Source organism: Canis lupus, chromosome 10, assembly GCF_011100685.1.
Source record: "Canis lupus familiaris isolate Mischka breed German Shepherd chromosome 10, alternate assembly UU_Cfam_GSD_1.0, whole genome shotgun sequence".
In the NCBI taxonomy this organism is placed as follows: domain Eukaryota; kingdom Metazoa; phylum Chordata; class Mammalia; order Carnivora; family Canidae; genus Canis; species Canis lupus.
This window is the reverse complement of record NC_049231.1, coordinates 41826993-41853876: the sequence shown is the minus strand read 5'-3', so window position 1 is coordinate 41853876 and position 26884 is coordinate 41826993. Positions and strand designations below refer to the sequence as shown.

Genomic DNA, 26884 nt, shown 5'->3' with positions numbered 1-26884 from the left:
TCTTTCTATACATAAAATTAATAGAAGAAATCACAGAAGATTAAAAATTAGACTAACATAAAAACTGTAAATGTCTGTATATAGGAAAAATGGTAAAGTTAAAATGTGAATGAAAAACTAGGAGAGCATATTTGGAACAGAGACATCAAAAAACAGGTAATATCATTTCTGTACAAAAATACCAACAAATCAAGGAATAGGAATAAGCTAAATGAGATAAATGAATAATTCACAGGACCAAAAAGAAAAAAAACTAACGAAATATGAGAATATAGTCATCTGCAATAAAAGAAACATGCACTAAAACAATGATATCTGTGAAATTGGTAAGGATTAAAAATGTATAATACCAAATATTACCAAGGATAATATAAAGGGTATTCTAATACATTACTGGCCATGAATATGAGCAATCCCTTTAAACTATTTGTGTTTAAAGCTTTCCAAAGATTTTCTGTCTCACACAGAGTAATTCAAAATCCTTGCATTCCCAACATGGCTCTCCATGGCTGACTTCCCCTTGCCAGTGCTCACATTGGTAAGCTCACACTTGATTGCCCTGGCATACCTGCTGTTCCTTGACCATCTCAAGCACAGTTCTACCTCAGAGACTTTGCACTTGCTGTTCCCTCTACTTGAAATGCTCTTCCTCACACAGCTTCGTGGTCTCTTCCTTCACTTCCATCAGATCATTGATGAATGGCATCTCACTTGACCACCACATTAAAATAGCACACCTCTGGGGCGCCTGGGGTGCTCTGTCGGTTAAGAGTCTGTCTTCGGCTCAGTTCATGATCTCGGGGTCCTGATATTGAGCCTCACATTGAGCCCCATGCTGAGCTGAGTGAGGAGCCTATTTCTCCTTCTGTGCCTCCCCCTGCTCATGCTCTCTTTCTTGTTCTCTCTCAAATAAATAGATAAAATCCTTAAAAAAAAAAAAAAAAGCACACATCACTCACTGTTATGCTCTATCCCCTGACCTTTCTCTATTTTTTGTAAAGTACTTTTCACTACTTCACCTATTTTGTTTTGGTATCTCTAATTCTATTTAAATCAGTGTTCCTTAGGAGCTGGCTTTTTCTCTGGTTTGTTCCTTCCTATATCACCAGTGCTCAGAAAAATTTCTAGAACATGTTCAAGAAATAGTTGTGAGATAAATAAATGAATGGACTGGTATAAACTATGTAGAAGGAAATGCCAGTATGTATTCAGAACCTTCACAAATATGTATAACTTTTGTGATGTAAATTCTAGGTGGTAAATTCTAGATGGTAAGCCATATACAACAGAAACAGATCCCCAGGGCCCCAGGTATAGATAGATAGATAGATGATAGATGACAGATAGATAGATGATAGATAGATAGATAGATAGATAGATAGATAGATATTAATTGTGCTTATTATGTTCAAGGAAGGAAAAGAGATGATTGGGGCACCTGGGTGGCTCAGTGGTTGAGCATCTACCTTTGGCTCAGATCATGATCCTGGGGTCCTGGGATTGAGTCCCTTGTCAGGCTACCCACAGAGAGCCTGCTTCTCCCTCTGCCTATGTCCCTGCCTCTCGCTGTATGTCTCTCATGAGTAAATAAATAAAATCTTAAAAAAAAAAAGAAAATATATGATTGCAATTTTCAAAAGACAACTGTAAACTTTAAAAAAAAGAATATTAAGTTTGGAAAGGAACAGGTAACTAAAACCAAAACTCAGTGAAAGCTTTAGTAGCATATGAGACATCTGAAAAAGAATTACCGAGTGAGAATATAGGTCAAGAGAAAATGGCTTAAGCACAGAGAGACAAGAGACCAGAAGTTAGAGAGGTTACACAGAGCTAACATGAATATAATTGCAATCCCAGAAGAAAGAGAGAGAAAATGGGAGGAGAGGCAATATTATTTAGGTGATAATCTCAGAATGTTCCAAAATGTAGACATGTTCATGTAAAGGCCCCGGAAGCTAAGGAGACTCAACAGGACAAATAAGACCAGAGCTACACCTTGAAATACCATAGTGAAACTGCAAACAAAAACAAAGGAAAAATATCTTAAGAGTTGGGGGAAAAAAGAGGGAAAAAAGCCCTTTGTGCACAACAATACGCCCACTGTTGGAATTTTTCATGAAATAATGGAGGTTGTCAGCTGAAAAAAAAAATACTGCTAATTTTATAGTGAGTGAACATATGACAAACTAAAAGTGGCAAAATTTGCCAACCACAGTCTTACACTAAAGGAGCTACTCCAGTGTTCTTTAAGCAAGAGGAAATGATTCCAGATTGTGAATCAGCTGCGTAGGAAGGAAGGAAGGAGCAAATGTTGGCGTAAATATGAAAAAATCCAAATGAATCTTGGATGCATAAGGCAATAATGATGACGACTGTTTATGGAATTTAAAATATATATGAAATTGGAATTCACAACCACATTTGCCTGTATGCTGGAAGAAAGTTAATTGCTATTGCATCCAAAGACTTTAGATTCTCTTAGAGAAAAGAATATAAATATCAATAATATCAGACTTTGATAAGTTCAAAGATCTATGTTTTAATATTTACAGTAACCCTAAAATAGTAATAATTTGAAAAATACAGCGTTATATGGAACAATGAAAAATAATCAAGAGGAAGATAAGAAGGAATAAAAAGACAGCAGGAAAAAAAAGACTGATACAGGACAGATGCTACAAATAAAAAAATATTTAAGATAGTTGATTTAAGTGTACATTTGTTACCGATTGCACAATGGACCAAATGCTCCGAATGAAGATTGTCATACCGGATTTGAAAGAAGAAATCATAACTCTGGGCTGTTTATAGATGCTGGAAGAGAAAAGATTAGAAAATGATATATGGTATAAACACTAACCAAAATAACTTTGGCATAATTATGCTAATATCAAAGTAGATCTGAAGGTAGAATGCATTATTAGAGGTAAACAGAGATGCTTAATAATGATTAGAAGTCAATTGTGAACCTGTAGACACATAATAACTTGGCCTTAAAAGTGTGTGTGTGTGTTTCGTGTGTGTGTGTGTACACATGCAGAGAGAGAGTTAGGTCAGGATTACAGGGAGAAATTAAGTCCACACCAATAATGGAATAATAATAATGGCAGTTTGTAAGATAGCTGGTAGAACAAAGCAAACAAGACACCCTATCATGACAAACAAAATGTGCCCAACAAATGGCCTAATGTTCATATTCTAGAGTCCTGAGGCCAATGACTATAGATTACACATTTTTTCTAAGTACAATGAAATGTTTAATAAGTAGCATCTAGGTGGCTCAGTCAGTTAAGCATCTGCCTTCAGCTCAGGTCATGATCCCAGGGTCTTGGGATGGAGCCTCGAGCTTGTGCTCTCTCTCTCTCAAATAAATAAAATCTTTAAAAAGAAAAAAGAAAAAGAAAGGAGAAATGTTTAATAAAATTGACCATGTATTGGCTGTAAAGATTGATTTGCAAAAATCCAACAGATTGAAATCATGTAAACTATATATTCTCAGACATAAGACACTGATGTTGGAAATATGTAATAAAAAGACAATTAGAATAACTGTATAGGTTGGAGAGCAATCATATAAAAAACCCTCTAGCCCATGTATAAAAATAGAAATCAGAAAATAATTTGAGAATGAATACTCATGAAAGGATTACACCAAGGTTGGTGGGATACAAAGATTTGCTCAGAGCATGATTGATAGTCTCAATTAGAAAAGTAAGTTAGTTGAAATATCCATGAGCTGCACGCTCACCCCTGAAGACAGAAAAGGAGAAGCACATAAATCCAACAGAAATGGAAGAAACAAAGTGAGGAGTAATAGCAGAAAATAGTGAGATAGGAAATGAACATGCAATTGAATGATGAACAGAGAAAGATGTTGTTTTTTTGAAAAGTGGAATGTATTTGCCAACCCCCTGAATGATTAAGAAAGGGAGGAAGGCACAATCTGAAGGAAAAAGAGGCCATCACCATCGATCATATACAGTTGAGAAAGATCATAAAAGAATGTTCTGGAAAACCTAGCGCCAAACAATTTGAAAATCTAAAAAGAAGTGGGCTATTTTCCCTAAAAACCAGTGCATAGGATCTGGCACAGGAACATACAGATTCCAGAATAGGCATATGACTGTAAATGTAAAATCTTGTCACAAACAATTCTAGATCCACTTGGCTTTCCTGGTGAATTCTGCAAAGCATTTAATAAAGAAATTTGACATATTTAAACAAATTGTTTCACAGCATAGAAAAAGAAGAAACAGCCGCCGTTAACTCATTTTATTAGGTCAGGAAAATCTTGACACTCAAACCAACAAAAATGTTGTTACAAAGGAAGTTTCCGGCCAATCTCATTCATCAACATAGATGAAAAAATTTAAGCACATTATTAGCATATTTATTTGACAGCAAACCCAAAGGGTGATACATTGCAGTTAAGTTGGGCATACCTGAAGCAATGCCAAATTGCTTCACATTAGGTAAGTCATCCTTTTATTTTACATTAATAAACTAATGGAGAAAAAATAATACACTTGTAGATACCAAAAAGTCATTTCAAACACCTGAACAAGGAATTTATTATTAAAAAAAAAAGAACTTTTAAAACTAGGAATGTAAGAGAATGTCTTTCATCAGATTTTTAAAAATTTATCTTTAGAAGCCTATAGAAGAAACAGCATACTCAAGACTGAATTATTAAACATATTTCCTTTGTTTTGAAGGAGAGCCAAAATCTCAACAGATTTTATTTTTTGCTGAATTTGATAAGTCGATTATAATGTTGGTATGGAAAGGTAAAGACTGAATAACAGGGATCCCTGGGTGGCACAGTGGTTTAGCACCTGCCTTTGGCCCAGGGCGCGATCCTGGAGACCCGGGATCGAATCCCACGTCAGGCTCCCGGTGCATGGAGCCTGCTTCTCCCTCTGCCTGTGTCTCTGCCTCTCTCTCTCCCTCTCTGTGACTATCATAAATAAATAAAAATTAAAAAAAAAAAAGACTGAATAACAGTCAAGACATTTTTAATGACAAAGAACTAGCTGAGGGTATCTGTACCACCAGCTTTCAAGATTTATTAAAAGGCTACCATAGTTTAGACAGTGTAGTTTTGACACAAGGATAGACATTGGTTAGAATTGAAGGCCCAGAAATAGATCCACCATATAACGCACTTGATTTTGGCAAAGCAAATGCTGCTCCAGGCAAGGTGTGATCTTTTCAATAAATGGAACTTGACAATGGGAGGGAATACAAAATAAAAGAAAAATTGACTCCCTTCTCACACTACTTATAAAAATTATTTCAAGTGAGTTATAGATCTAAATATGGAAGTCCAAACGATGCATTTCTAGAAAAAAAAAAAACTTCACGCTGTGACAGTTTACAACAGAGGGTATCAACATGGCCAGGGAAAGTATAAAAAAAGTGCTCGACCAGGTGCAATCTAGGGAAATGCAAATTCAATTCACTTTGTGATGTCTCCACACATACATCGAGATGACAAAAATAGACTGACCACACTACACACTGTTGAGTGTGTAAAGTAACCAGCACTCACCCATACTGCTGGTGGAAGTGTAAATTGGTACAACTGCGTTGGAAAGCAATTCGGCCTCTCTTTTAAAGTTGAAGGTACGTGTGTCATCTATGATCTACCAATTTTACCGGTAGATAGGTGTGTGTACCCGTCATGTACACGGGTGTGTAAACGTGAAAGGTGTTCACTAGAGCCTCAGGAGGCACGCAGGAGGGAGCTCCTAGCAATCGTACTCGTTGAGGCAAACACTACAACGATGCAGATGTGTGCCTAGCGGCAGCCAAATAAATACTAATATATTCTCTTCTCTGACTGGAGCACATGTACGTGCAGCGGCATGGGTGAGCATCACAAACAAAATGTGAGGCAATGGAAGCTACAGTTCAAGTATGAGTGGGTAAGCGATAAAGTATAAAGTAGGCAAGGGACTGGTGAGAGGCTTCTGGAGTTCTGGCAATATACTGTTTTCTTGGGCTGAAGGTGGTGTGGATGTGTCTTTTACATTTATCTTCTATACTTTTTTTAGTACATATGTGTCATAGTTTACGATTTAAAAAAAAAAAAACACCTTATTTCCACCTAGAATAAAGAAACACGAAGTATACTGTGTAGAAATACAGTATTTTTTTAAGGTAGAGTAAATAGATGGAATATATTGGGCCCATGGAGCAAAATAAAATAGAAAATAAATAAATATAAAAATATAAAATTATTAAATATAATTTGTGAATGTGTGTGATGGAGTCAGGATAGGAGTCACAAATGGTGAAGTTGAAATTTCACTGGATTTAGAAATAGAAAACCAGGGTTCATGTCTCATTTCCTTCTCAAATGTGTGACCTTGGGCAAGTTACCAATCTGTCTGAACTTCAGTGTTCTCATCTGTAACATGGACACTGCTGCACCTCCTCTTTCCTGATTATAGGACTGTTTTGAAGATTAAAAGACTGAAGGAGATGATGTGTGTGAAATACTTTGCAAAGTTCTTTGCTAAGTTTCCTAAGACTGGTAGGAGTATTTGTGTTTCTGATATTGTAGAGGTCATCGGCCAGAAGCTGGTGATATTTGGCAGCATGTGGATATCTCTTTACAGATACACACCCTGGAAGGTCATTTGTCCCTTATGATCTGTGTCCAGGGAAAGAATAAAATAGAGGAGCACTGACCTCCAGGGGGAATTTTTAATAATCAAAAGATATTCAGAATATTATTTAATCAATTGCTTTTTTTGTAGGCTTTTCATGTAACATTTATGAATTCATTCTTATAGGCTCCGCCCTTACTGTGGACTGCAACATCACAGACACAAGGGATAACACAAATCTCCGATGCTGGAGAGTCAATAACACCTTAGTGGATGATTACTACAATGAATCCAAACGGATCAGAGAAGGATCTGAGTAGGTGTTGGGTTTTTCAGGCTTCCCTAAAAGCTGGCAAGAATTCCTTCACTTATATTACATTGGTGCTAGTCCTGCTTTTTAAAAATGCTTCTCACTGACGCCTCCTAACTTTTTTTGGCTTTGTCTCTCTAAGATCTCCTCAGGGCTATGCGGGGCAGAGCACCTGGTTCAGAGAAGTGTGAGGTGCTCATGTTCTCAATCCTTCCTACATCCTAGTTAGACAGAGAAGGCAAAGCATCAAGCATGGCCTTCACACACCAAAATCCATTACTCACAGCTACTCCGCAAAACCAGCCTCACTCCTGTTTGGTTTTATCATGAGCCATAGATCTTCAAGACTTCAGTAGTGAAGCAGGCAGCAGCCTGGGGACTTTGCGGGGAGACAGGATTTCATCATTGGCTACTGGCATGGTAGAAAGCCAATCTGTGGTGGCACGAATTGGGTGGCGTAAAGCAAGACGAGTGAGGCCAGAGGGTGGAAGAATTTGTGCTGAGTCCCGCAAGGTAGTGAGGATTAGTAGAGAGGAGCAGGAGAAAGCTCTGGAAGGCTGAGGATGCCGTCTGTCACAGTCCAGAAGAAAATAAAGATCTGGAACGGCACAATCCATGCACCTCGCTGAGCTAGTGTGTGAAGCCTTCTCAGGGTAACAGGATGGCCCCAAGTGTTCCCTGGAGAGAGAATTTTATTCTCAAGACTGAAGATGATACACTGTGTTGGGTAACTGTGACTCACATATAATTGATTGGCTTCTCTTTTTTACAGATCCCACATTCCTTTTCAGAAACATATTTTTTACACAGTGAACATAACCTTCTTGGAAGTGAAAATGGAAGATTATGGCCACCCTTTCATCTGTCATGCTGGAGTGTCAGCAGCATACTTTATCTTAAAACTCCCAGGTAGTGGTTTGGTGGGGTACATGCCGTTCAGAGGGTTCAAAATGATGACAAGGAGACATTGGGGGTGAGGCAGGAAGGTGATATTCAGGCATGAGTTTCTTGTTTGGAATTTGATGGTTTTAAGCTCATTTGCAGAGGCAGGGGGTGAGGGGGCATGCTCCGGAAGGCAATGAATGACCAACTCAAGAATTTCCAGCCATCACTCCTGTCTACTTACCAGGGGCTTTATGAGTCTCATAAATATTACATGACACGGTCTTCTTATCGTGACCATTGCATTCCCAAGATCCCTGAAGTCTCTATGTTACAGGTTCCCAGACCCACATCTTCCCCAAGGGATAGATGGCATTGTGGTTCCAAGAACTGGAGAAGGACAAAGAGAAGTGGAGGATGGGAGGGAAGGGCAGATCCATCTAACAGTGAGAAGCTAGAGGTTCGAACAGGTGGTCAGGATGGGATTGGACACCCGCACGCAGAGAAGAGCAGAGCAGATCTGCGGAGTAGTGCTGGGACTTAATCAACAGATTGCTATTTCTGTTGACCCAGAATGTGTTTTAGTTATTATGCTTTTTCATGCCATTCATTTAAAGATGTGCAGTAGTGCATAGGGATATCTTTGACCTCAAACCATTTGCCACATGATGTGACTTAGGGCAGGTTCTGATAAACTCTTTAGGGAGTTTTTTTTTTTTTTTTTTGTAAGTGAATGTGCTCTGGGGAGTTTCAAAGAAAAGAGAATTTCCCCTTCTCTCCACCCCCACTCCCACCACACCCCCATTCATAGACACCTTCTAGTGGAGACTAAAGCATTGGGAAGGGGCTGATGAAGGAAGTGGTGTGTGCAGTGGGTTCTAAGAATGGAAAGACTTTCTCTTCCTCTGTTCTTCTTCCACTTTTCAAGTTCTAGAGCCTCCTTCCATGGCCTGACCGGTTTGGGCTGCGGCAAGGGAGAAAGCTGTGTTGTTCCTCCATGGGACCCGTAGGAGCCTGTTTGCTGGGACTTGACATTCCAGAGGAACCGGTTCTGCTTCTTGGTCATCTCCCACCCATTGCTTTTGCCATAATCACTCCACAAAGTGTTTGCAAAGCAGAGCAGAGGAGACTCCCTTTCTGAGGCTGTGCCTTGCAGACAGGCGTCTGGCCTGGACTTTGAGACCTTATTGGCACAAAGAGAATGAGGGGGGACCCTGGCTTGCGGCTGGTCTGATGGAGAAGACAGAGTTGGCTTTCAGGGGAGGCAGCTGATGGCTCTTTATTTATGACGGTCATCCTGCTGCTCAATTCTGAGTGCCCGTGAGAGCAGTTATGACAGTGGAATAATCAGGATTGTGCCACAGAGCCACCGGGGAGGGCCTTCCAATAAGTGTGTTCAGGTTTTACCCTTAGAGTGTCCAATGTTGGCTAAGTGAGACCTGGCCGTGGGTGTTTGGTGAGCAGTCCTCATGCACCGGAGTCACGCCGTAGCCACCCCCGGGAGCTGGGATTCTGCAGAATTGCCCTCCCCAGGTTCCCAAGGGCACATTTGCTTCCTAAAATTCATGGGCCACACCAGATTATTCTATTCCCATGTACCTATCATATTTAACTGCCAGAAAAAAAAAATGTAAGCAGTATCCTCATTGACCTCTAATATGTTTCCATTTGGCGTTTGTAACGTGATCTGTAAAAAGTAAAGTATGTAATTGACTCTTTGTACTATAATTATCATTTGATTATTTATATATTTATTTGCTGTCTTTTGTAGCTCCAGATGTTCGAGCCTACTTGATAGGAGGGCTTCTCGCCTTGGTAGGTGCAGCGGTGTCTGTCACGTACATCTACAACATTTTTAAGATTGACATTGTACTCTGGTATCGGAGTGCCTGCCATTCTCCTGGGACCAAAGAAGGTAAGCGTGGGGAGCCACTGAAGAATGCCTCCTACTTGGCATCTGCTCATCTATATAACCATTGTAAATACACTTGATCCTATTTTACTAGCTTGCCTTTCGAGTTGTTGGCAAATTTGGAAGAAGGGCTCTCCCTGGAACATCTCCACGGTCACCAGGATCGTTTAGTCAAATGAGGCTTGTGGGCTAATCGTGGCTGAGCAAATCTTTGCTAAGTAGCAGGAGCACATCATCTTCTGGGTCCCACTGTGACCATTTCAGAGAGGTTCTCACATCTTCTGCTGTTTGCCAAAGAAGACAGCTTCTCCTAGAGCAACAGTGTGCTCTCCATCTGCAATACATATTCAACACCGTGGGCGTAGAAGCAGAGTTTATGGTATGGAGAGTGATGAGCTGCCTGTGGCTCAGCTCTTTCTAGACTGGGTACTTGATGCCTGACGGAATGATTGATTGATTTTAAATTTTATTCATTTATTCATGAGAGACACAGGCAGAGGGAGAAGCAGGCTCTCTCCAGGGAGCCCGATATGGGACTCGATCCCAGGACCCCGGGATCATGCCCTGCACCTAAGGAAGGTGCTCAACCACAGAGCCACCCGGGCATCTCTGCCTGGAAGATTTAAGTCCCTGACTCCCAAGGCTGGAGAGAAACTTGGGGTTTGCGTCTGGTTCTCCACTTACTTCCATATGATCTTAGGAAGTATTGGCTATAGAATGAAAGAAAAAAACAAGGAAGAAAGAAGAGAAGGGAGGAGGGTGGGGAGGAAAGAAGGAGGGAAGGAAAGGGAGGAAGAGAAGAGGGGACAGAGGAAAGGGGTGGGGGGTAGAAAATGACCAGACCCTGCCTCACAGAGTTTTGTAGCCACAATTGAGTTGAAGTCCAGGAACACCCTGAGCAAGGACCTGGGGCACAAGGGGCATCTTGTTGTCTGAGGGCCAGAGCCAGCTGCCTCTGCCACTCTGCCCCAGGTTTCAGTGTGGTCTGTTCAGCAGACGTCCTGGCAGCACGTCTGAACACACAAATGCCTGAGTGTGATCCTGAAACTGAGGAATAGGCACTTCCCATCAAGGTGGTGGGGTTTTTCAAGCCCCGATGCAGGGCTTGAACTCACGACCCTGAGATCAAGACCTGAGCTGAGATCAGGAGTCGGACACTTAACCCACTGAGCCACCACCCCTGCCAACCATGGTGGTTTTTAAAAGTCTGTGCTATTTTCTTGTTGTCTCAGAATGGTGTGATCTATTAAGGCTTTGAAAAAAGTATTATGTCTGCTTTAATGTCCCCTGATTGGATGGAAAATTAATACATGGCTGAGAGAAGTCTATGCATTTCATGTGCATGGAAATTCATTTACGCCATTCAAATCCAGAGACTAGCAATGTGGACAAGAGCTAGAATTCAGAGAAGTGGGTGTCCAAACACGTTTTATTAGTACCTACCACTAAGAAGGGTATTATTCACGTCAGGTGCCAGGTTTGCATATACAACACACAGTGCAAATTGCAGCAGATGCCCTAACTTGGGCTTTATTTTTAAGTTCAATTTCAGAATTCAAAATTGGCAGTCATTGAGCAACGTAGGAGGCAACGCATTCTTTTTTGAGGGCAAAATTCAGTCGTGGAAACCCGACTGCACATCAAGTGCAACGTGAAGCAGCCTAGTGCTGTGGACAGTCAGCTGGGTGTGTGTGGGGGTCTGTCTTTGGGGCGGGGGTCCCCGCAGAGCCTCCCCGTGGCTATGCTCCCACCTGCATCTGTGGCAGAGGAGGCCAGTGCACCACCACTTATCTTTTCTGACACAGGCGTGTGAGCAATCCGCCGGCTTTCTGCTTATCAACTGACTGGAACCTGCAGGGGCGTGAGTGGTGTTCCCAGATCTCTGGTCCTGGTGCGTGTCTCACTCCCTGACTCACCATGACTCCCAGGAGCATGAGAGCCAAGGGCCTGTGCAGCTGCTTGCTGGTGAGGTCGAGTTTAGCAGGAAGAGAAAGAAGGAATAGTGATTCACCCCAAAGCAGGGGGTGAGCAGCAGAGCTGAGCAGATGAGAGACACAGGGAGCCCCACCCTCTGCTGAGACCAGGCTCCAGCCCAAATTCAGGCTGCGAATTTGGACATAGGGGCTCACAGTCAGCCAGGGTTCCTCTTTTTTTCCCCCTTAATTCAGATAAGTACTTGCGTACTTTATGACTAAATCTCTGCAGCTTCACCTAGAGAACTACCCCGTAATTCCTGTCTGAGTGTTGGCTTTGACAATGAGCTAGCGATGAGACTTAAGATCTGTCCCGGGTGCTATTTCCAGCCTTGTGATCCTGGGGGATATTTCCTGGCTTATTGGGGAAACTGTGGAGCAAGGGGTGGCAAATACAAATGAGGAAATCGATCAATTGTGTCCTTCTTATGGTAAATCATTTCTCCAACTGGATTAGTTATGCTTTGTAACATGAGTAATAGGTGGATACAATAGCTCACAGTTTTGTTGAGTCACTGACAGTCCTACTCCACGAGTTCTGTATGTTCTCCAGTAAATTATAGGAGCTACTTTAAAAATTCTCCTTCTAGGTATGCTTGTGTGTCCCAAAATACAAGGGTGAGCTTGCACATCTCCTGGGGAGATTTGCATATGTCTCACTACCTTCCTAACAGGTTTGTGGAGAACATGCCTCTAGAATGGAACGATGAAAAACAAAAAGAAGGTGGAGTGAACAGAAGGTAAAATGGTGAAATGAAGCTTGGAGATAGGACTAAGCACAAATCTTGGACACTTTTTCGAGATGAATTGGCTTTAGAAGTAAAGGCAAAAGCAATGACAGGATGTGTTGTGTGCTGTTCACAAATACCCTTTAATTACTCATGACAGCACATGGCTTTTTCTGGGACAATTTTCCAAGGAAAAGTTTATGTTTAAAGGGTGTAATGAACATAATGAATCTTGTCTACAACAACATTCCTGTGGTAAATGTATAGCGTGTTTAATGTGGCTTTTCTTCTAGTGTCTTCCATGTTAGGGCTAAAATGCCAAACTTCGTGCAGTTGAGGTAAAAAAAACAAAACAAAACAAAAAAAAACAAAAACATGTGAAGGCCAAATTGATTTTGTTTGATTTTTCCATTGGTCCGATTTGACTACTTTTGAAATTTAGCAATAACCTAAGAAAAGAAAGTAAGAGGGGATAGAATAATCTTTAAAAGCAATCTCTCATAAACCTTAACATATACAATACATTGTATTTCTGCCAATGGCCAATAAAGGCATATGCAGATGTTTTATCAAAAATAGGACTGAATCCCCTCAGGAAATAGAAGGAGCTTGGCTAGAACCTAGATAAACCTCACCCCACTGCTAGATAGAGGCAGGCTGTGGGAGTATCTGCCCCCAGGCCATTTCCTCAAAGAACTTCCTAGTAGGGCTACATTTCTACAGTTTTCTGGGTGAAATAGACAGTTGGGGGGCATGTCAAGCTCATCATTATCTATGCCATTCATTGTTACCTTCCCAATTGCTCTTGTAGTTACTATGGCCAGGAAGCAAATTACCTATAAGCTTTGTAGCATAGAGCAACCATTTATTTTGCTGGTGGGTTCTGTGGGTCAGGATGTGGACAGTCACAGTGGGGATGGCTTGTCCCAGCTCCATGATGTCTGGGAACCCAGGTGGAGGACAGGCAGTTGATTTTGCCTATCAGTTGATGGCCTCAGTTTCCCCAGCAGCACTCCATGCGGTCTCTGTGTGGGCTACGTTGGGCTTCTTCATGGCAGGTTGATTGGCTTCCAAGCGCTAGCATTCCAAGAACAAGAGAGCCAGGAAAAGCAGTATTTTTTCTTATGACTCAGATCCTAAATTTCTAATGTCAGTTCTACTGGTCAGGGCAGCTACAGAGTCCTAGACAATTTTAAGGGAGTGGAAATAGATTCCACCTCTTTGTGTGTGTATGTGTGTGTGTGTGGAGGGGGGTGTGGTCACTTCTGAATGAGCATGTGGAACTGGAAATACTGCTGAGGCTATTTTTTTTTTTAAATGCCGTCTAACACACTTGCACAGGACTAATCAAGGATACACACTTTGTGAAGTTTCCTCCTCCCGATTTTCATCTCAGCCACACCACAGGGAGTGGTGGACTTGGGTTTGCACCAAGGCTGTGCACTTGGCAGCTGCAAGACCAGAGAAATAGCACAGCCTTGTCTGCCTCAAGTTCCTTACATGTGATTCGATGGTACAAATGTGACACTCACCATGATCGTGACAGGCAGAGCCGTGATGTGCTGGCAGGCAGTTGTCTTAGAACGCCCTTCCAAACCACAGGCCGACTCAAAAAGCTAAATGGCCATAGCTTGTTTTTTTTGCTCTATTGGTCAATAAAGGAGGAATTGATCATTTGCAAGTTGGCGAGAACCCACTGCATTTTGAGAACAAGCCACAAAGGTAACATTTCTACTCCAGAGCATAGAAAGAAAAAAAAAGATGACCAAACAATTGGGAACATTTTATAGTTTGATTTTCTAAAAGGTTTGAGAATCCCTTGCTACTCAAATCTCTTCTGTCTCGGAGTCTGCATTTGCACACCATGGAGCACCTCTATTTTCAGACACCCTGTTTAAAAACAGGGAACATGGAACACTGTCAAAAGGGAAAATTCACTCAACAAACAGTTCCTTCCCCCCTCCTTTTTTTTTTTTTTTTTTTTTTTTTTTAATGAGAAACAGAAACAGCTTGAGAGAAGAGAGATACCAATGGCAGGGTTTCAGACAGAGGTGGTGATGAACACGGATGCTTGCTACAGTTTATAGACCAAGAAATACTGTACTTACTGGGGAGGCTTTGCTATGTGGCAGGGAGAGTACCAGCTCAACCAACCTTTTATCATAAAAGGATAAATATCATCATATTTTTAAGTGAGGAAATTTAATTTTTCTCAAATGTTTAAAAACAAAACCTTTATGAAATCTTAAAAAAGTATTTTTCGTGTTTCCCTTGGCTTTAGAAAGTCATGTGTATGACATGAAATTTAATTCAGAAGAATATCCACTTACGGAGTGGCAGTATGGACTAGTCACATTGACGATGTTACAGAAGGAGTTTAGACCCAAATTAACGATCATCCCTTTGGTACCTGCCTTCTGACCCTAATTTATTAAAAAGCTGAATTTGCATGTGGTCTAAAACTTCTCTCTCTCCCATGTAGATATAACAACCTCCTTGAGCCTCTTAAAATCAAGCTCCTTTCAGACATTTGGCAACTACCGATAGAACCTCCTCTGTCTCAGGTCCTGCTCTGCACTGAGGGTGGAACCACTCCAAAAAGAGCCCCCATTCCCACATGGCTTCCTGTCATGATAGGGGGTGGGGAGACTGAGGAAGGGTGTGCATGTGTGCGCATGTGTGTGCATTGCCATTTCCCATAGGATGGCCAGGAATGGTGGGCAGAGACTCAAAAGTTGTCAGTGGTGGTTGGTGTGAGAATTTACGGAATGAGAAAAGGCTACACATAAACTCTGAAGTTCTGTACATATATAACTACAGATGTTCCCTGGCTTATGATGGGGTTATATCCTGATAGCCCCATCATACGTTTAAAAATTTCCTAAGTTTAAGATGCATTCAATGCAGGTAACTCAGAGAACATCACAGCCTAGCCCAGCCTGGCTTACACGTGCTCCGAATACTTATATTAGCCTACAGTTGGTCAAAATCTCTAACCAGAGCCTATTTTTTAATGAAGTGTTGACTGTCTCATGCGATTGATTGAATACTGCCCTGAAGGTGGGAAACAGCATGCTGTGTGGGTACAGGATGGTTGTCAGTATATCGATTGTTGACCCTCGAGATTGCCTGGCTGAGTCGGAGGTGTGGCTTTTTGTGCTGCCCAGCATCAGAGAGAGGATAGGACTGCACATCACTCATGTGGGAAAGATCAAAATTCAAAATGTGAAGTGCAGTTTCTCCTGAATGTGTATTACTTTTGTACCATCATAAAGGCAAAAAATTGTTAAGTCTAACCATCTGAAGTTGGGGACCATCTGTACTATTATTTAGACAAAAACTAGAAGTATACAAGATTTTACTTTTTTTCTTTGGGGCAGGGGGTGGTAGGGTTCAGAGCCAGCCCTCTTTTCAGGTCTGGTCAATCAAACAAACTTTCAGAAAAAGGGAATAGAAAGGAATGGCTCCCTCTTGAGTCCCATTAGGTTGGCTGTGAATTTTCAAATAGCTTGGAGCTCAAAAAAGATCACATTTTCTTTTCTTTTTTTTTTTTTTTTTTTTTTAGATCACATTTTCTAATAGAGGCTCACTCAAACCTTTGAGCCCTGCTACAGCTTCTTACTCATTCTATGACCCCGGAGCAGAGTATAAGCATTCCCTATCCAAGCTCTTCTCTTTGTTGGCCTCTTTACCCTCCATTTCTAGTGTCACATTTCCCCCCAAACCCTTTAAAATCCAGGAGGTGCCTCCATCCTTTGTGAATTTTCCTCAAGAGCTTCAGCGAATTCGGATTCTTTCTGTCTCTCCGGTTCATTCAGCCACTTGTTATCTTTGTAGCACCCCGTGTTTTTACTTCCAAGTCTCTGAATGGTCTTTCCAGTTAGACCTTGAGTCCTGTTCATCTGTACAGGGGTGAGCACAGTGACTGTTACATGTGGTGGGTTGCTCAATGAGTGCTTGGATCATTTTGGTGATGACGAAATGGGCTGTTGTGTTGGACCTCACTGTACTGCACAGCAGATTCCTGGAGTTTGCTAAGAGGCTTGGTCTCTACAATGCTGTGTGCAACTGCACTGATGAAATTCATGGGTGGTCTGAATCACGAGAGACTTGGCCCATTTTGCCTGGTGCAGTTATGACAGTCCTATGCACAGGACCCATCAAGAGCGACATGGATGGAGACTCCTGCTTTCAATTCTCATTTTCACCATGTGGAGGGGTGGACTTAGAGTCAAAGGAGTCAGGTTGGACTTGGGGCTGTGTGACTTTGGAGACGTGTTTCTTATGTAACAGGGATAGGACCATCTTCCTCATAGGTCAAAGATGAAGGGGCAGGAAAATCAACCATAACTGACAAATCATTGGAGGCTCAATGTAGACAAATCTGAGACTTAAAATCTTTAGGGGGACCTAGTTAGAAGGGGTCAAAAACCACACTTTATGAGTTTTACCCCTAGAAGCCTGACCTGATTCTGACCATAAATATCAAAGAAAAGTCTCCTTGGGGACACCTGGGTGGCTCAGTGGCTGAGCGTCTGCCTTTGGCTCAGGTGTGATCCTAGGGTCCTGGGATCGAGTCTCACATTGGGTTCCCCATAGGGAGCCTGCTTCTCCCTCTTCCTGTGTGTCTGCCTTTTATGAATAAATAAATAAAATCTAAAAGAAAAAAAAGAAAGAAAAAGAAAAGAAAAATTTCCTTGTGCTTCCAGCAGAGGGAGTAGAAAAATCATTCTGAAATACCCTACCTAGAGCATTGTTCTTATTAACAAGGTCTGCCCTTAGGATAAACTAGTTAATGAAAGCCTTGCCCACTAGTGTATTATCAGAGCCTAAATGACCTGTGCAGAGGGAAATACCCAACTCCAGCCCAATCTGGCCATCCTGCCCCACCTAAGTGGGGATAAAAAACTGGGAAATGCTTGTGATGTTCATAGTTCAGAGTCACTAAAAGAGCCAATCACAGGACCATACCCTCCCCTTCCCACACACCTCATCACCATGTTACTAAAGGCCAGTTTATACTTTCTTTTTTTTTTTTAAGATTTTATTTACTTATTCATAAGAGACAGAGAGGCAGAGGCACATTCAGAGGGAGAAGCAGGCTCCCCACAGGGAGTCTGATGCAGGACTCGATCCCAGGACCCCAGCATCACTCCCTGAACCAAAGGCAGATGCTCAACCGCTGAATCAGGCACAGGGACACCAAGTATCGGCATCCATATACTTTCTTTTGCCAGTACATTCTATCCAGCTATCAGGAAAAAGTATAAGGCATATTAAAAGGCAAATGCACAATTTGAAGAGACAGAGCAAACATCAGAGCCAGAAATGGCAGGGATGTTGGAATGATCAGACTGGAAATTTAAAGCATCCATGATCAGTAAGTATGCCAAGAGATCTAATGCATACAAGCAGACAGTATACAACAACAGATGGGTGATATAAGCAGAGAGATGAAAATCCTAAAAAGATCTAAAAAGAAAGCTAGCAATTAAAAAAAAACTGTAACAAAAATGAAGACTGCCTGTGATGGGTTTGTTAGTGGGGTGGACATGGCTGAGCAGAGACTCTCTGGGCTTGAGGATATTACACTAGAAACCTCCAAAAATGTAAAGAAAGAGAACAAAGACTGGGGAGGAGGGGAGAACAAAGTGTCCAATGAGTGTAGGACAACCACAGAAGGTGTAACATAAGTGTGATGGGAACACCAAAGGAGAAGAAAGAGAGAAAGGAACAAAGTATCTGAAACACTAATGACTGAGAATTTCCACGAATTAATGTCAGACACCAAACCGCAATCCAGGAAGCTCAGAGAATACCAAACAGGAGAAACAAACAAAAAGCTAGGCATATCATTTTCAAACTACAAAAGAATCGAAGATAAGGGAAAAAATCCTCAAAGAAGCCAAAGGGAGGGAAAAAATAACACCTTACCTATCGAGATACAAAGATGTGAATTGCATTCAGCTTGTCCCCCAGCAATAATCTTTATTGCTAAAAAAGACCAACCACGCAAGCAGAAGAGCAGGAAGTGAAATATTCAGTGTTGAGAAAATGAGAAGCCTGGTGTGGCAATGCTTGGCACCAGGTCAGCCCACCGGGCGCTCTGAAGTCATTGAACCCAAGGGAGGAGGACATCACGGTAGCCACTCAGTTGTGCTCTGTTAAAATAAGATAATTTGCTAGGAATAATGCCTTCTCCTTTTCAGATGGCAAGCTGTATGATGCCTATGTCTTATACCCCAAGCCTCAAGGAGAAATCCAGAGCCATGATGTGGACACGCTGGTGTTGAAGATCCTGCCCGAGGTGCTGGAGAGGCAGTGTGGATATAAGTTATTCATATTTGGCAGGGATGAGTTTCCTGGACAAGGTATGCTTTGAGTGAGATGGAAGAACAGCAAATAAAAAGAAAGGGAAATTCTTTTTTCCTTCACTTTACAAATGGTGGGGTGGGGGGCTCAGCCCACAGTCCCTGAGACTCAGGCCTGTAACAGGATAACTGGGATTCCTGGTTGAAATAATGTGATTCTCACTGTGAGTAACATTAGCAGGTGGCGGATGACAGCCTTGGCTGAGAGACCAAAAGGAGAAAAGAGGTCATTTGCTCTCATGTCTTTGAGACTAACAGCTGATTATTCTCCATCCGTTTGAATATGTAAATCAGCTCATGTTTAATGCTGATTTTATAAACCTTGACTGCCCAGGCTTCTCCTACCTAAATAAAATAGAGTTTATTTATTTACGTCTCCTGCTGAACAGGAGTGCAGCTTTGGGCAATGCAGGTGACATCTCTGAACCTCAGTTGTCTCATCTGTCAAATGGGGAGGAGAATGCTTCCCTGACCTGGGCGGGAGAATGAAATGAGGTAAATCCTGAGCAGGGACCAGTATGGAGCTTAGTGGATATCAGATATTCTACAGATAAAGTTTCCCTCTTGGCCTACATGTTTTCTTTCTTGGAATGCCATACAACAAATGGCTGAAATTTGAAATAAATATCCTCCACTAGTCAAGAGGACACCATGAGTACAACATTTGAGAGTGGTCTGTTCTGGGTCATTTGTAAAGGTTGCTGGATTTGTAGGTTGCTCATATCCACGGGGAGCGACAACTATATCTCAGCCCGCATCTTTTCAAGTTATAAAATCAGCCTCCATTAGGAAATGAAAATTGGATCTAGTGCTCGCCATAAACAGGTGGAAGAGCTCACATTTCATCAGCATATTCTTTCACTCACTTATTCAGCAAATATTTATTGAGCACCTGCTATGCGCCAGGTAATATTCTAGGCACTAAAAATGTAAAAATAAACCAAAGAGAAGAACATGATCTTGGGGAGGTCACAGTCTAGTCTTGTATTCGAAGAATAAGGAGGAAGTAAAAGTTAATCTTTATTGCTAAAAAAGACCAAGTTTTGTCCATAGCTGGGTATTTTAAGAACTCTCAGGGAATGTTATTTAGTTTCAAATTAGTCCTATAAATCTTGGGCATTTAAGTAGCTACAAAGTACAAGAGGAAAACACAAAATAAGATTAATACAACATTGGAGCTATCTATATTTTCCCTGTTAAAATCTATTTAAAAAATGTGCTCATTATTTAATATATACTAGACCTTTAGTTAGGTTGGTGACACAAAGTTAGGCATGATAAGATCCTTGTTCTGAGTAGGTCGTGGTCTGGAGGTGGAGCCAGTGAGCAGAGGAAAGTGACCTGTCAATAACTACCAAAAAATATGACTTACGAACACAAAGGACCAATTCTTCAGGGAAAATCAGGAAGGTTTCATAGAGGATATGATAAATGTTAAAAAAAAAATGCTTTTGTCCTCCATTCCTAAGTCACATTTATTCTGAAGTCCATGTTGTCTTTCCAGGGCCCATTTCTAATATTCTCAGAGATGAATTGAGGCTGTTTCACTCATGAGATAGTATACATCTTCTTTATTTCCAGCTGTGGCCAATGTCATCGATGAAAATATCAAGTTGTGCAGGAGACTGATCATCATCTTAGTTCCCGAATCCCTGAGCTTTGACTTGTTAAAGAACATGTCAGAAGAACAAATTGCAGTCTACAACGCACTCATCCAGGATGGGATGAAAGTCATTCTGATTGAACTGGAGAAAGTCAAGGACTACACAGCCATGCCGGAGTCAATTCAGTACATCAAGCAGAAGCACGGGGCCATCCAGTGGAGTGGGGACATCACCCAACAGTCACAGTGTGCAAAGACCAAGTTCTGGAAAAAAGTGAGGTATCACATGCCACCCAAGAGGCTTCCACCATCTTCTGCCCAGCTGCTGAAGCACACGTCCTGACACCTCATGACTGGCTAGTGGGGGGCCGGTGTGGGGTTGGTTACCCATGATGGTGTTGGCAGCATGGAGTGGCTCACGGTTGGACAAGGATGCATTGCATTTGGGCCGACGACTTGAAGCTTGCCATTGTGTACTTGTTGCAACAGGGCCTCTGTCTGTTGCTCGTTTTAATCAGAGCTCCTTTAGGGGAAGATGTCACCTTTCCAAGAGGCCCTCATTCACTTATGGGGTCTGATGAACCCTCCCTGAACACAAAGTAGATATAGCATGTGAGCCCCTGGGGGATGGGACAGGGAGGATTATAGAGTGGCAGTTGAGATGTCAAGAAGTTTGGTGCACAGTGTGACACCCATGGGGCCAGATAGGGAAGCCAAGGGATGGCAGGAGGCAATGTGTGGTCCTAGGGAGGGTTGGCAGGGAGAACAGCACTTTTTTCATGACCACAATCTTAGTACACTGATACTGGAAGTCACTTAGAGGTCATACAAGTGTGGCCCCACTGGGATTGCCCATTAACTACCTTCCCATTGGGCCCCCTTGAAAGACTTTATCTGTCAAATCAAAATAAGTAACATTTCACTTGTTTTTCCAGCTGGCCTATGAACGCCAGGATTCTGAGCAACATGTGAGAGACACAGTTAGCACCTGGACATGATGCAATTCTAGGCCATGTGAAACAAATTAATCTTTCAGCATCCCCTCATCACAAGTCAATTTATGGCTTAGCAAACAAGGCCCAAGGATTTTTGATGCTAAAAATTAGCTGTAAACTCATTATGACTTTCAAAGACTCTGACCTGAGGAGCTTAGATAAGAGTCCAAGTCTCTTGTTCTGTGGTTGATGATATCAAGCCCTAACAAGTGGCCTGCTGTGGTCAAAATGTTTGTGTCCTGCAAATTCACATGTTGCGATCCTAACACCCAATGTCATGGTTTTGGGAGCTGGGGCCTTCGGGAGGCGATCGGGTCAGAAGGGTGGAAATTTCATGAATAGTACTCTCATGGAAGATACCCCAAGAAGTCCCTTACCATTTCTGTTATTTATAAGCCACTCAGCCTGTGGTATCTCATGATGGTGGCCCAAACTAAAGCATGGCCCTGATGAAGTGTCCATGGAGGCTGGATGGGGGTCGACCAATGGGCAAGATAGGAGATGGGGAAGGGAGAAGAGGAGCAGGAGGAATGAGTTGGGAGAACAGAGACCCCAGCATGCAGGAAAGAGTAGTGTGTGGGGCGGGGGGGGGGAAGGGAACAGAAACAGTTAGCTCTGTGTCCTCCTTTATAGGCCTCTGATGTGTTCCTCATTCTGTTCCCCCTCACCCCTCAGATTTCTCTTCTCTGCTTAGTACCTGGAGATCGCTGTTGATGTTGGAGAAGGCACTTTGCTCTTCACTTTGTCTTATGTGGAAACCATCCCCTACAGCCTCCCCCTTCTTTCCAAGCCCTTTCTCTCCAGAGGATGAAGAGAGGCAGAGCAGCCCCATGAGTCAGGAGACAGGGTGAGACCATAGAATGTGTCCTCTGTCAGGCCATCCCAGCATGCCTATGAATTTTAGGAAAAGGTTCTCCAGGATTCTCCAGTGACTAACATTTTATAAACAAATGACTATATCTACACAAGTTGAGGCTATCAGAAAAAAAAAAAAAAGCCATTCCATCAGAGGCAAAGATATTTTCTGAAAATCTATGGCAGATGGCTCAGTAGTTTAGCACTGACTTCAGCCCAAGGCCTGATCCTAGAGACTCCAGATCGAGTCCCACATTGGGCTCCCTGCCTGGAGCCTGCTTCTCCCTCTGCCTGTGTCTCTGCCTCTCTCTCTCTCTCTCATGAATAAATAAATAAAATCTTAAAAAAAAAGATCTATGGCAGATGGGAGGCCAGCAGTATTGGTGAATTTTTTTTAATTGGAATTATTTTTTAAGTCAAAAACTTCCTTCCTCTCCAGTATGTGCCCTATGTTTCTTTTTGTTTAAAAGCATGCCAAAGTGTATTAACATGATAACATTAATGAATTAAATCAGCACATTGCAATTTTATTGTTATCAAATATGTTTTGTGTCCTATGGAAGAAGCTTCTTTTCTCAAGGGTTCCAGCCTTTTATGGAACCTACATATGTAGGTTGGAAACACCTACAGCTGGAAAAACAAGTGAATTTTATGTATTTGGACATGGTGCTGGTGTTCTCAGGCTTGAATATATTCTCTTAGTGACAGACCATGTGCTCTGAATCAGGATTTGTACAATACAGCCACATGTATTAAAAGACGGATAAGGCTTGCCTTATCTTGGTAAATTCTGTCCTTTTAAATAGTGGCCCTTTCTGATAATTTGATATAATGATGTGTATATCTCCCTAGAAAAAAAATGCACATACACATGAAATTTTGACTGCATTTTGAGAAGGTTGACAGAATTTTTCAAACTCCTCAATGGAGAAAAAGGTCCACAGGCCCTGAGAAAAGGACCCCTTCCCCAGAGGGACTTTCACTTCTGTACTTATAAGATGTGATCTCAGAATTTTATGGGACTCTATGTAGAGGTCCAGTGATAAATGTACTGAGTGAGCCTTTTGGGGTCCTCCTGAAAGTTGTTTGGAAAGTAACACAGATTTGAGATTTTCATCCTATTTTAGTCATCATGTAGCCCAGGGCTGCCTTACTGGTCCGCCACAAATGAGTTGCAGGTCTTCAAGGACAGTTACTCTTGAGATATTTCCTCACAGTGTGTCTGGAGCTGTAGGCCTTATCAGTCTGTGCTCTGTGATGTGAGAAAGATTGGGAAACAGATCCTAGTCAGATGGGATCCCGAAAAGTGAAAGGAGTAAACTAAATACTTGATGGCAGAGTTGGGACAGATGACTCTGCCTTCTCACTGTGCTGTGGCTCTTACCCTACAGCAACTTTTCTGACCCTCTCAGTCCTGTGACAACTGCCACTCTTTGGAACTAACTTCTAGAAACCTTGGAATGGACTTTTAGAAGTACACATAATCACTTCTGAGTGATTTCCCTTGATTTACTCAAGGCTTTGTCAGGAGGGCACATATTTTTGTTTTATTTGGTATTTTTTTTAAAGATTTTATTTATTTATTCATGAGAGACACAGAAAGAGAGTGGCAGTGACACAGGCAGAGGGAGAAGCAGGCTCGCTGTAGGGAGCCTGATGTGGGACTCAATCCTGGGACTCCAGGATCATGCCCTGAGGCAAAGGCAGATGCTTAACTGCTGAGCCACCCAGGCATCCCATTGTTTGGTCTTGCTTTTGCTCAGCAGGAAGCAAAGCTGTAGCATTTAAGTTCACATGAAATTTAACATTCAAGATTAAGAATTCCTTCAATAACTTTTACCTTTCTTGAATGGATCCTTCTGACTGGCTGGAGGTTTTAAATGAGAGACATCAATGGAGGATATTATGTCCCTTCCTGGGAAAGCTTTATCACATCTAGCATTGGATTTCACTGAATTTCATCTCTTACCCAGAGCCTCACTACTTGGGAATCTGGGGATCTGGGGCTCTGCCTCGTGGGGAAAAGCTTGTGTTTGAAACTCAACTTTTCCACTGTCTGTGGGGCTTTTGAGAATCTGGTCAACCTCTCTGAGCTTGTCATCATTCAGGGATGACACGAGGATAAAAGATGTAACATATGTGAGTATGGGTATGATAAATAGTTGTTATTTATGAACAGATTGGACATACTTGAAAGTACTCTGGCCATGATATTCAGGGGAAGAGGTTTAATTGAAGGGGAAAAAATCAATTGGCACTGAATGTTTTGCATTAGGGAGCTCATGGTTTTGGAACATCTTAAATTTTCTACTAGCTTCTTAAAGTCACACACAAAAAAAATACCCCTGGAGACAGGGTGCTCCATATTGGCATCTTTGGGGTCTATGACTATGTCCCATGCTGTGGGGACTCGGCTGGAGTAACTTTCCAGACCACCCTGCCCTGTCTGCTGGCTGGTATCCTCTTCCATGTATCCTCATCCATGTTTTCAGGGACCTCTAGCCTTCCTGATCCTTGGGTATTCACACAGGATATCTATTCCAATGGAGTTTTTGATTATTGTCCTTACTCACTGCTTGGCCTTGATTGTGGGGAGCTCAGAGAGTTTTGAAGCCCGGTCCTGGGAGGTGGGTGCCAGGAACCTTTAGCCATACTCATTCTACCACACAATATCTCAGGCCAGAGGAGTATTTGAAGGAAATACCTGAGCTGAGGAGACCCAACTGATAATACTGTCCCTATCCTGGGCTTCCGGAGGACAGCGCTGTTACTCCTCCCCTGGCCACATGCCAGTCCAATCATGTCTCAGACCATGTTCAATTCTTCCTCAGACACTCAGCAGCTGTGATTCCAAGCACTCTGTTATGGTACTTGGGATTGTTCACTTCTTGCCATAATTTCATCCGAACACTCCTCAAATGAGACTTGACAACTTGTCCTGAAGATTGTTTCCTTCAGAGCCTTCCAGAATTTCTGTAGCAGAGGTTCAGAGGCACTTGTCAGTTGGGGTGGTGGTGGTGGGAGAGAAGGGCTTGAAGTAGCGTTTGTGTAGCTGGGCCTTGGCCAAAAATGGAGAAACCATTAATTACTCATGTCAGAGAATGGGATGATTCCAATTGGAGACTTCAGGGAAGGGGTGCTGGAATTCCACGGAGGTTCCTCCATCTCATCCATAATCAGTCCCCAAAATGTGCATTTCCACTGCTTTGTAGGTGTTCTTTGACATTAAGTCTCAGTATTTAGATACATAATTAGGCTGTGTAATCAAGAAGTGTTAAGCCTCATACTAAATATTTGCCATTCTGAATACTCAGTGATGCCCATCTCATCCTCAATTTTATTAGTATTAGTTTACTAGTTTCAACAATTCCATTGTTAATTTCTACTAGTTTTTAATGGATAATGGGATACCGTGTGGTAAAAATATAAATAACTGAATTAGCTCGGCTTTGCCATTGAAATGGTGTTTCGAAGGTTAAGACACATTTGCCAGCTGATGGACTCATGTCTAAGTCTGCATAAGAAAGAAGGTTAGATGTCCGTGGATAACTGACAAAAGGTGGATTATATGAAAGCTGAAGGCCTCCACTAATTCTCTCATGTTTCTACGGTGGGGCTGAGGTAAATGGGGCCTTATCCCCATTCTTTGGGTGTGGGCCCCAGTTCTCCTCAGGCTATCCTGGGGGCAGGGGTGAGAGGTGAATGGGTCAGAGAAAATATGAAGTACAGGTGCCAAACCCCTCAGTCACCTTTTGGCTCACCTTCCTATAATGACTGAGTCAGCCCAGAACCCACTTCCTTTGATTTCTCCCCTCAAATACCATGAGTCTATTCATGAGAAAGTCCTGAGTGAAGACTGGGTCGCATCAAATAAGGGTCCAGGAAGGTCTGGTCTTTTCCCAGAAGGTCAAACAAGATGAAGACACAGAGGCGAAAGTGCTCGGCGTGCCTCACAGAACTATAAGGAGCCATCTGACCTACATGGGGTTGGGGGCCACTGTCCCTCAGAGCCTTTGGAATCCATTGACCTTTCCTTGGCTCTTGATGCCGATTCATTTTTCAATAAACTTTCCTTCAACACACACTTTGTTGGGTTGATTTATCCAGGGCTATGTCTGGAAAATCAAGAAAGTAGAAAAATTTACCCTGGTTTCCTTAGAATTAAAGAGTCTTCTATCAATGGCAAATCCATGACATCTAGCGTAAGTGTCGGGGGTGAGGGAGGAGATGCGCACTGGCTCTCACAGCTGCAGAGCATTGGGTCTGAATGGCTGGAGGCCACCTATCTCAGATGGAATTCTTCTGGGGCCCTTGACAGATGGGAACCCTTCTTCCCTCCATACCCAGCTAGCTTCGAAAGGGTGCTGCCATTTGCTTTATTTTATTTTTTAAAGATTTTATTTATTTATTCATGAGAGACACAGAGGCAGAGACACAGGCAGAGGGAGGAGCTTTCTTTGGGGATCCTGATGTGGGACTTGATCCTAGCACCCTGGGATCATGACCTGAGTCAAAGGCAGATGCTCGACCACTGAGCCACCCAGGCATCCTGTCATTTGCTTTAATAAAATCAAACCCTGGTCATCTGATCTGAGAGACAGAAAGAGAGAGACGAGAGAGAGAGAGAGAGAGAAAGATTTT

General features: G+C 42.3%; 1 protein-coding gene across 4 annotated transcripts in view; it reads left to right on the top strand.

Moving 5' to 3' along the window:
- Nucleotides 1-26323, top strand: part of IL1RL2 (interleukin 1 receptor like 2) — a 43939-nt gene extending 17616 nt beyond the window's left edge. For 3 of the 4 annotated variants that reach the window (XM_038550921.1, XM_038550922.1, XM_038550920.1), the window contains exons 7-11: nucleotides 6801-6930; nucleotides 7697-7833; nucleotides 9578-9721; nucleotides 18629-18790; nucleotides 20372-26323. In XM_038550921.1, coding sequence (XP_038406849.1) covers nucleotides 6801-6930; nucleotides 7697-7833; nucleotides 9578-9721; nucleotides 18629-18790; nucleotides 20372-20736 — 938 coding nt within the window. In that variant the 3' untranslated portion in view covers nucleotides 20737-26323. Of the gene's footprint in view, nucleotides 1-6800; nucleotides 6931-7696; nucleotides 7834-9577; nucleotides 9722-18628; nucleotides 18791-20294 lie in introns of all 4 variants that reach the window. The other variant, XM_038550923.1, reaches the window with a different exon arrangement.
- The last annotated feature ends 561 nt before the right edge of the window (nucleotides 26324-26884 follow it).